Source organism: Formica exsecta, unplaced genomic scaffold (assembly GCF_003651465.1).
Source record: "Formica exsecta isolate Colony F162 unplaced genomic scaffold, ASM365146v1 scaffold49, whole genome shotgun sequence".
Taxonomy (NCBI): domain Eukaryota; kingdom Metazoa; phylum Arthropoda; class Insecta; order Hymenoptera; family Formicidae; genus Formica; species Formica exsecta.
The window spans coordinates 319,248-328,808 of NW_021852138.1; the positions used below are offsets into that span (position 1 = coordinate 319,248).

The 9,561-nt window shown below is 33.9% G+C and overlaps 1 protein-coding gene across 1 annotated transcript in view; it reads left to right on the plus strand.

The window, feature by feature from the left end:
• Positions 1 to 9,561, plus strand: part of LOC115241463 (histone-lysine N-methyltransferase MECOM-like) — a 61,401-nt gene that overhangs the window by 32,658 nt on the left and 19,182 nt on the right. Inside the window, exons 4-5 of the mRNA XM_029817227.1 lie at positions 4,511 to 4,642; positions 7,415 to 7,541. Of these exons, the coding sequence (XP_029673087.1) occupies positions 4,511 to 4,642; positions 7,415 to 7,541 (259 nt within the window). The remainder of the gene's footprint in view (positions 1 to 4,510; positions 4,643 to 7,414; positions 7,542 to 9,561) is intronic.

Sequence of the window (9,561 nt, forward strand, 5' to 3'; positions counted from 1 at the left end):
TATTATATAATTTAATATAATCTTTATAAAATAATTTTTATATATAATATTTTTTATAAAATTCAGAAAATTTAGGGAGAAATTTAAGTGTAACGGGAATATGTTTATCATTCTACAAGTGTAAATAATCGATCGTGAAAATTGAATCTATAAATATATATATATGTATTTGTAGACCAAGTTTTCACGATATATGCACATATGTCGGGGGGAAGCAGATATATAAATTTCCGTTAGATCTCGACGATATGTCGCGATCGATAGCGTATTATTTTCCTCGTCTCGATGGATCGCTCGAGGTTTCGACAACACGATGCGGCGTGTCGCCGATTATGAGGGACCATTGAGAACAAGAATCTTGTCTGGCAGCTTCTTTCTCCGTGTGGGATATTTTCGGTAAGACCTAAGCGACGTGGAAAAACCTTTCGTAGGCTTTCGTTTTGTTGGAGGTGTGAGGTTACAAAGAGAAAGAGACGCGCGCGTTTTGTGAAACGGGGACAAGTCTTTTGCGTGACCCCATGCCGAGAGGATCCACCGATCGTGTGTCCTGTGGATCATCCGAGATGGACAGGATGTATCGTAGCCTCAGGTCGTTACTTACCCGATTTTCCGTCCTTCCTCGCCGAAAGACGCGTGAAAATCTTCTTTCGCCGAGATAGCTTCGCCGATATTTATTCGCGTTTAACGCTTATGCTGGTTCGAAAAAATTCGACTCGTGAAATTCTCGGATCTTCATTCTAGAGGAATAAATGTAAGAATTTTTATTCTCACTTTTTCTGCTATTATAATTTTTACATGCATTCTTATTATTCAATACGAACTTTTAATATGATATTTATATTTAATAGGTATAATATTTTTATCTTCTTTGGGATGAGGAGGAGGGAGAGGAGAAGGGGGAGGAGAGGGGTGGGGAGGAGAGGGGGAGGGGAGGAGAGGGGGAAGGGGGAGAATGTGCGAGATTTTCGAAATTATAAAAATTTCTATTGTAATATATCGGATACGGCCTATTATAAGGTATTCTGGGTCACAATTCTCAGCATTATAATTTTTTCCGTTTCGCGTCAGAATGGCGCGGCCACGATCATGGGAGATATTCACGGCCAGACAAATCTGTCCTACGAATTGTTAGCACATGTCCGCGCGTATGCCGACAAAGCCGGCAAAACTTCCCGCTGGGTCGTTAAAGCCAGTGACGAATCTCTCTTTCTGTCCTCTATAATATCCGCGTCTCAATTTTCCTTGACAAATGTCGGAAAACGCGGTCGGAGACTTTCCGTCGCGCGTAACTGGAGTGTGTGAGTATCTCATAAATATCTGTTTCTCTGTTACATTTAATAATATCCATACCTCTTTCTCTATTGGAATTTATATTAGTATTGTGAGACAAGTTTCTCACTTTGCTGGAATTGTTATCGTTACTTGTCACTAGCGTGGCTTTAAATTTTTTTTTCCAGTTAAAAAAAAGCATTACACACAAAATACCTTTTTTAAAAATATAAAGTTAAATTAAATTACACATTAAAACAAATTAAATTTTTTTAAATTTTATTTTATGTAACAAAATGGATTACGCAATCGCGACGGTACTTCCCCCTTTATTAAACATGTGTTCTGTTGATAGCAATTTTTTTTCTTTATAAGTAATCCGGCATCCCTCGCGGAAAAATCCGCTGCGACGCCAATGAACCAGTTGGCGCATCATTGTCGTAGGTGAGACTCGGCGACAGATCCTAATCTGTCGTGTAAGCTAGCGAGTTCTATTGTATAGAACGGCCGGTTCGTGCCCGTCTTCTAGAAACTCACCTTAATGGTCCCCAGTAGCAAAATAGCCATTATGATCATCGAGGAATCGTGCCGCCTTGATTCCTTTTCATCGTTCTTTTACTAAACTGTCCTGTTTCCTATTGGGCTATTGTAGACTATTACGAGTTTCTCGACTGCACTACCTGGATTAACACGTTGTGAGAGACATGATACTGTGGAAGTAACATATTAATTTTTGGTCACATCCCGATTTATTATTTATTTATTTTTTTTGATAGATGCTAATGTGTATATTTTTTTCGCAAAACCATTAATTTAATTAATTTCAAATTTATTGATTTAAGTGAGATTTATAAAGTTTTATTACAGATTCACGCCATTTTTATATAAATTCGTATTTTATATTAAATAACCAGAATAGAATTTTTATCAAGAATTATAATATAGATTCTAAATAAATATATATTTTTATTTCTTCGAGTGTATACCAAAAATTAAGATTAGCGGCATTAGACAAGAGAATAATTGTAGCATTAAAGAAAAACAATAATAAAAAAGATAAACTTTCTGCAAAATATTTCATAAAAAAGGACATATAAAACACTAAAAATAACACTCAAAATAGAGATTCTCACGCAGTAAAGATTAAAATGAAAATGAAATGAAAGGCTTACACAAAAGAATAGGAAGATGAAGATCAAAATATGAATCGGGGAAAAAGCATAGAGCTTGCGAGTGAAAGGGAAGAGCCTCGAAAGTGTCGAAGCATAACAAATTCTTGCGGTTTATCCGGTGTCTTTGGAGAAGGCCGCGGGCACGGATTATCCCTGGACCTGCGGATCCTTAAAGCTCTCAGTGAAGAAATATTTCCCGTCACTTAAAGCGCACTCTGACCGGGATTATTTACCTGTGGAACCAACGCGTATCCACCTGCGAGAGATTCATTGATTTTTATAGGCACACACCTAGTTACACTTACAACCAGCAGGTGGTGTCAGTCTGCAGACCTATTGCAAATATCATGACCAGACATAAGCTTGATAAACTTTTGAAAAATGCGAGGACAAATTTTTCAGAATCATCTCGATCTTATCAGGCATCGATAATACCGTCTTTATTTGCTTCCGCAGAGAAATATGTTTCTATTAATATTTTATTAAAAATCTATTTATCGAGATTATTCGCAACTTTTATAAACAAAAAGTATATATTATCCTCAGTTTAGGATTTCTAATTTCGAGTATTTATCAAGAACGCTATAATCATAAGTGATTATATATAATCATTAAATGTGTAATTATAAATCATAATTAATAACAATATAATAATAAAAAGCTTTAATTATTTATTTAATTTATATAGTAATATATATGTTTAATTATTATTGTATTCTCTTCTAATGAATATTATCTTAAGTTTGATAAAGTTTTTTGTGGTGATTTATAAATCTCGTCAAATATTTAAAATTCAAGAGATTTTATTTATAATTTTATATATTATATTTTTTAATATAGTGTGTATTTGTATATTTCTTATATTTTATTATATTTCTTTAAATGTTTTTTCTACTGTTCGACATATAAATATAATTCTATCTCGAATTTTATCCGAGTATAAATCGTCTAAAGCAGACATAAGTTTAAATAACGCACATATAAAATAATAATGCCATTATATTCATTTACATATAATATCATTTTACTATTTAAAATTGCAAGCGATAATAATATTATAAATATTGTAGACACTCTTCGTATTCTGCCCGTTTAATGATAATTCAATCTCGTTCGATAACAAGAATACAAGAGTTCCAAATTATTTCGTTTGATAGATACAATGGCTTATGGTGGAAATATTTTCTCGTAAATGGCCGGGGACAACAAGGTCCGCGGTAGAAGTGCAAAATGTGTTTACCGCGTGAGACGAGGGTGACGAGGAGAATGTCTGTGTAGCTTCCCGGTGGCAAATGGGGTGTCCAGGAACGACGCCGACGCATCGGGGGTGGGACGCATGGTCGGTCAAGCGTCGCGGGGCGTCGAGAGGCCCGCTCGCGCTAAACAATTGAAAAAAATCACTTGTCTCGCCCTAAAAGCAGGGACGTCTCTCCTGGATGTTGCGGTGGATGCTGGAGCGGAGAGAAGTCGCCGAAGCAGATGCGATGAGAGGGTGACAGTCCGTTAAATGCAATGTTCCGAATCCGAAACCGCCGGAAGTGTACAGTACTTACGCGCCGTTTTACGCACGTGCGTCGATATTGTAAATCTTGAAAAATAATTTCGCTATCGCAAGCGACTTTAGGTATCGCCCAGAATCGAGCTAGAATGGAAAAATCAAGTCACGTAATTTTTAACACAAATATGTAGAAAGTATTCCAGATACGACTTTATATTGTCATTAATCGTCATAAAATAAACTTTGCAATATTGTATATGATAAATTTGCGATTTAATATGTCTATATTGATTGACAAAAATATTTTCCTTCGATATAATGTGCGATAAGCGTTGAGCGAACTAACTAAATAATTAATTAATTACATTTTACATAATAATTAATTAATTACTTTAATCGCTTTTTTCCAATTTATTTTTATGATTAAATAATTAATTCAATTTAGATGTAATGTAAGAAGTAATTTAAAAAAAGATATTTGACAGTCATTTGAAATTTTTTATTGTATCTTATAATATTATTGTAATTAGATATTTTTATATATACGATTGATACTATATTTTTCTTGCAGATTTGCATAGCGGACAGCGGAGTGAGAGGCTGGTTGGACGCATCTCACGAGACGAACAATTGGCTGAAATACATTCGAAGTACTGCTAATCCACACGCGGTAAACATGCGCTACGTGCTCAACGGCGGTCAGGTAATACAGATTCAATAATAAGAAATTAAATAATAAAAAATTGAAACAATAGAAAATTCCTCTTGTGATCGTTTCTCGTGTGCAAGTGACATGTGCGAATGATTATTAAAATTATATTGATTTGACTGCCGGGAATATTTATAATTAGTGTAATAATCCAAGAAAATTAAATATAAATTGCTTATTAAAAACGGCTTTGTTTTATGATATTATAAAATGATGAAAAAATTCTCCGTTCAATCTTTTGACAATTTTCGACATCATGTGATGTTGTCAATGTGACGAAAAAGTCAGAAAACTATTGTTTATGTTTAGAACAAAATGATTCTTTTTTTAGACATTTGGCGATTATTCTCTCTGACTCACGCATCCTCTATTTAGCGAGCATTTATACGCAACTGGCACTCGATCGACAGTTGCAGTTAATAGGAAACAATAATTACTCGGCGTCAAATAGAGTTCCAATTTATTCCGCATATGTTATCGATTGTTGAGACGCTTATTAGTGTACCTTACAAAGCTCTTATGTTATTTTCCACATATTTGATCATCCATTAAGGGGTCTTCCTAGTTTGATACTCTGAAAATAAGGCAATTTTGGGAATTTTTTTTAAAGAAAAGTATAAAACATATTAATTCTAAACTTTGCACTTTTATTAAATAACATTTCAAGTATATCCTGATTTTTTTTCAAACAAAAATATTTGTTTATTTCGGAGTTATAGTAGTCCAACCAGGGTGTCCCTCAAAAAATTGTTGTTCGTGGCGAACATGATTCCAGCCGTTACAGTCATCTAAAATAAAAAAACCAAAAAGATTTTTAATCTGTATGAGTGTGGATATCGCGCGAACCAGAATAAAAAAATATTGAAAAATAAAAAAATGGCAACGTCTCAAAAAAAAATTTTATTTTTCACCAAAACATTGGTTAGTTTTGTAAGTCGCAAAATTCGAATTTTGCAAATATCGATTTAATTCTAATTCATACGATAGCCACACTCATACAGATTAAGAATCTTTTTGGTCTTTTGCTTCCTCATAGAGAAAGCTTTGTTTTCGTGACAAAATTTTTTTTCGAGTTTTCTATGCCAATGTGTTTAGAATGTTTCAAAACGTCAGAAAATCATATTCCTAAAAAATGTCTGTATGTATGTATGTATAAAGGATGTTTGACATTGAATTTAGCGAGGATCGGTGAAAGAATTCATTTGAATTTTTATTTTGCTCACAAAGTTTCCTCTATGAGGAAGCAAAAATTGAAAAATCCGCATGCTTAAAGCAGCTTAAGCTTTGTAAGATAAAATGATAAGGAAGCAATGTGCAAGTTTCTAATTTGCACAACTCTACTTGTTTTATTTTAGATAATTATAACGGCTGGGATCATGTTTGCCATAAACAACAATTTTTTTTTTTGGATGCCCTGGTTGGACTACTATAACTTCGAAACGAACAAATATTTTTGTTTGAAAAAAATTTAGGATATATTTGAAATGTTATTTAAACGTGCAAAGTTTAGAATTAATATGTTTTATACTTTTCTTTAAAAAAATTCGCCAAAAATCGCTTTATTTTCAGAGCGTCAAACTAAGAAGATCCCTTAAGCGACTTTATATAATACATCCTCACCCGTAATATACGCGTAAGCCTTGTTGAAGCATCAGAGAGTTTCTTTAAAAAAACGCGTTCATTTATTGTACGATAAAAAAAGAGATTAATTTTTTTATCCATTTTTTAATAAAATAGATAACGATTTAGAAAATACGCTTTATAATATATATATATATATATATACAACGGAATCTATTTAGCCTTTGAGATTAGCCTCCGGAATTGCGTTAGTTTTAAACAGATATTTCAGTCTCTCAAGAGGCATTACAAAACAGATTTTTGGTCAAATCACCCTCGAAGGGACTATCCTCACATACGATTGGCCGTCGAATAGACGTTATAAGCGGAAACGATGGAGGTCACGGTGTCAATTTAGGGTCGAGCTCGTGCTTCTGTCCGTTCGGCTCTTTCTCTATCTCTTTCTAACCTTCCCTTGTGTGAACCGTGGCACATGGTATCCGCGATGTTGTGGGCGCGCCGTAAGCTACATGTATACAGGGTGTTTAGTTATTAAGTCACCCCACGGGGTCGTTTCACTGACTTCCTATACGCCCTCTCGCAATCGCTGTGGGAATGGGGGAGAGACGCTCTCTCTCTCTCTCTCTCTCTCTCTTTCTCTCTATCAATGCAGAATCGCTGTCGTAATGATGCTTCGGGGCCCTGTGACGACACTATAAAGATCGTTTCACGGTTTCCCGATATTATAGCGGACCTTCATAGAATCTCATGCAGATTATACGCGTGCGAGAAAATATATTGTTTAATAAAATCGAAATGTATGCGCGCATCTTTACTTCATTAATATTTTTATAGATTTTATTAGGGATAAACGCTTGCTTTTATAATGTCTGTGATAACTTCTTTATTTTTAACGTCGCAATAGATATCGATTTAATGACGGAAAGATTTAATGACACAGATATTTATTCGCTATTTTGCAAAAGTTATATTTAATATTAATTATATGTTGCACGCATAATTAAGATATTAACGATAAAGGAATAATTTTAACATAAGTCGTAACCTTAAAGAATTAATGTTCTTACGGAATGAAACACACTGTAAAAAGAAGAGCTTTAAAATTAACTTGGAATATATCTTTGTGCTGAAAGAATAAAGAATTAATCATTTATTATATATAAATATCAATTTTGATGATCATAGATGTTGTATGAAACCATTCGCGACATCGTAACGGGCGAGGAGCTTCTTTTGGGTCTTCGGGAGCCGCTTCAGCTGCAGGACATGCTGGGTGAGAATACAACCGAGGATAGAAGCGATCGAGAGACTGGTGAGTGTCTTTAGAAGAATTTGCTCGAGATCATAATACTATCATTTTAACAAATAAGATATATATAAGCGTTTTTATTTATTGTCCGTCTATATATTTATCTAGTTGACAGTAGAAAATACTTCAAGTAGTTTCACACTATTACATCGCACGACACATACATAATTGTATTTTTTTTTGCATAATACAATAAATGAATAAATTAAGAGTCTTAATAAATCTAAAATATTTATTTTATATAAATTAATTAATCCGACATTCTTAAGAAGTTAAAAAAATAATTAATAGATAAAAGAATAAACAATCTAATATATTTATTATTAAAGAATAATGTTTGAAAAAAAGAGATAGTAAAAACGGGAAATAAAATAATATTTAGATGGCCGGCAAGTATGCTATATTAGCGTTCACGATTATTTTCGGCACGACTTTATGACTTTCACATACTGCGATACGCATCGCGCACGTTTTGGCGGCTCGTGCGCGTACAATCACGAGTATGAACGCAAATGAAGGTATACGGGGGGAGGGGGGCAGGTGTTTTCCGAAACGACGAATCGGGGGCGGGCAGAGGGTAAATCATGAATCGTTGTGTGCACGAGCTGCTCGTCATGCACCCTTGACTCTGGCGTGATTCACCTGGTCGACCGTTGCGTCGATTAACCCCCGGTCCGGTAATAAGCGCTGATTATCTGCAGATAGACGTGTTCGAGTCACATGTCGCCGTGCCCGTCCGTCCCCCCTGTCGCTTCGACTCTTGTTCGAAATCATCTCTTCTCGTTCATCGATATATACGTGTACGTGCTGTACAATCTGGACGTAATATGTGATCACAATTTTTTTCTGTTTCTTTTTTCATAAAAATATCGATATTTGTAAAGTATATACATTTATAAAGTTGCATTATATAAATGTATGTATGTGTGTATTTTGGGAAGATTGACTCTCTAAATCTATTATTACTTTTTAAATCTAGTATTATACTTTTTAAAGAAGATTATATATTTGTGAAATACCATATTTGAGATAATATATTTTTAAATATGTCATCAAAAAGATGGTTATTTTCCTCTTTCTCATTAAAAAAAAGAATTTGTCAATATTTAATCATTTAGAAAAAAAATTATAGATTTCTCTGATTAGTACGATTTAGGTAACAGATGCAATTCCTAAATTGCACCATAAGTTGTCAAAATCGCATATATATTGAGCAATGAAAATAACTTTGTTTGGTTTGGAAAATAAAACTATATTTTTTATGGGGGCTCTTACAGAATAAACAATATAATTATTATATATTATTATATAATTTTTTCTGTATCATGATAAATTTATTAATCATAATTTGTTGCTAATTGAATTATTTCTTAATATTCCATTTTTTCAATGCTAAAATTGATTCTTATCGTAGAGGAAATCCTTATTTTTTAAATATATTGATATTATAAAGAGTATGTCGTTGGGATTTTGGAGCAATTAAAATACCCATTTTAATCTGTCCGCTTAATTTAGTCAATCGATCGTTGGATTTCATTATGTGGACCATTGCGCCGTTAATATATTTTGGGGCATTTACGAAGAAGGGTAGCGTCTACGTGCCTGACTGCTCGACAATTATCTAGTTGTAACTTCTGCGCGATGGTCAGAATCCGGATGACGACTTGGTAGAGCTCGGAGGGTTATACGCGACACCCAGATGTCGCGGTAATTAAAACCGGGCTTATTGTCGAAGTTCTGCCGAGCTCGCAGAGTCTACGACTAATTCGCCAACAGTTTTTCCTCATAATTTCGGGACCCCCTTTAAGGTCTCCTCGCGCCTCCTGGAAGATACCAATGTACTTAATATTAATTTTTCTATTGACAAAGTCAGTTATTAATAAAGTCAATTATTGGACGGAGTTTATCTATGATAGATATTCCTAACTTAGGAATTCCGAAAAATCAAAAGTTGATGTTTAATCTTTGAGAAAGCTTTTGTGATGAATAGAAATTTATACTTTATAATCAAACGAATAAAATA